Below are 1,729 nucleotides of genomic sequence, written 5' to 3' on the forward strand. Positions count from 1 at the left end.
ACACACACACACACACACACACACACACACACACACACACACACACAGTTTGCAGCTTAATATGATGTTTGTTTGTTATAATCTTCAGTTCTCAGATCACCACAGAATCATTGTGTTTAACCTTAAAGTTCTTTCAGGCTTCCTCACTGGACCAAAGGTCCATCACACATTGTCCTGTTCATTTTCAAAACTGTTTCTTTCTGATCGGCATTCCTCAGAATCGTTTCTCTAAAATATCCATGTTGCTTTAAAAAACATCTGCTATCTTTCTTAAAATAAAGAGTTCATATCTTACTGTCCATTACAGCATTAGAGACTCATTTATCTTTGAAGAGAGGCAAAAAACCTCATGTTTCAGTGTGTGTGTGTTCGTACGGGTCTTTGAGCCTCTGGTTGAGTCTGGGGAGGCCCATGTAGGCACAGAGCTCCTGGAAAAGGATCTTAACAAAGATCCTGCTGGACGACGTCGTGGTGTCCTCGCTCATCCGGACGCACTCCAGCACCTGGTGGTAGAGAGAGAGAGAGAGAGAGAGAGAGAGAGAGAGAGAGAGAGAGAGAGATGAATTCTGAGGAAAATCAATCAGAAAGAACAACCCGGTTGATGAGGGTTTGTGTGTGTTCGTCCTTACGCTCCAGGGCACAGAGTCTGTGTAGAGCAGGTGAGCGAACAGCCGAGCCACGTTCCTCAGTTTGTTGGTCTCCAGCCGGTGAATGGTTTCGTACTGCTCTGCAAAAATCCCCTCAAAGCTCTCCATGTACTCCTTCTTCAGCAGACAGAACCTCTGAAGACAAAGACAGAGTTACACGTATTTTTTAATATTGTTGCTCTTATTCGTGTTGGTGCATTTTGACGGCATTGTTCCAGAACACCATTTACTTTGATGTAAAATTCACATGAGGACTTAATAAAACCTTGTTTTGGATGTTTTGTGTTGGTGCTCGTTCACATTGGGAAAATAGATATGTACAGAATATTCTAAAAATGGATTATCCACAGTAACGGGGACACTGCATCTGGAAAGAAATTACTGCTGATTTTATTGTTTGATTGAAGTGTAATTTCGTAAAACTATGAGCACCACAAACTTAATTCCATTCACCTCTAATGCGTTGGGGAGGAAGCAAGAATCTCAGAACCAGGACTCATAAAATGAGAACTATGTGATTTGATAGAAACCACGAGAGAGAAAAGATGAAGTGTGTTTAGTCTCACCCCGGCCAGCAGACCAAAGAACTTCTCATAGGTTCTCTGTTGAGCGCAGCAGTCCAGGATCATGTTACAAAGCTCCTTCTGTTCACACAAACAAAACAGATCTTATGAGAACAAAAAACACACATTAAAGATTACAGTTTGATAAACATGTGATATCTGAACTGAGTTATGGTAACAATCATAATGTGCAGTGTGACACGTCTGCTCCTTGATGTTCAGGCTTCTCGACCAGCTGTGATCCGATCGGACGTTCTCTGAAAGCTCGGCGTTAAATGAGGTTAAAGTTCAAATGATGTGAATGCGAGTGCAGCAGCCAGGTGTGAAATCCCAGAGGCGGTGCGAAATCCAGGTTCATCGTTAATTTGAGGGAAACCCACGACTTGAGACGCTCCATTTGGACCGTGTGTGCGATGTGTAGAGAGCAGCTGTGATGACATCACTTATCTCAGACGTCAGTGTCTGTCTCATAACACACACACACACACACACACACACACACACACACACACACACACA

The 1,729-nt window shown here is 43.0% G+C and overlaps 1 protein-coding gene across 1 annotated transcript in view; it reads right to left on the minus strand.

The window, feature by feature from the left end:
• Positions 1-1,729, minus strand: part of cwc22 (CWC22 spliceosome associated protein) — a 15,088-nt gene that overhangs the window by 3,149 nt on the left and 10,210 nt on the right. The window contains exons 15-17 of the mRNA XM_031870184.1: positions 1,214-1,291; positions 630-782; positions 376-503 (exon numbers count right to left, since the gene is read on the minus strand). Of these exons, the coding sequence (XP_031726044.1) occupies positions 376-503; positions 630-782; positions 1,214-1,291 (359 nt within the window). The remainder of the gene's footprint in view (positions 1-375; positions 504-629; positions 783-1,213; positions 1,292-1,729) is intronic.

This window comes from Anarrhichthys ocellatus, unplaced genomic scaffold (genome assembly GCF_004355925.1).
Source record: "Anarrhichthys ocellatus isolate YVR2014 unplaced genomic scaffold, GSC_Weel_1.0 scaffold51, whole genome shotgun sequence".
NCBI lineage: Eukaryota > Metazoa > Chordata > Actinopteri > Perciformes > Anarhichadidae > Anarrhichthys > Anarrhichthys ocellatus.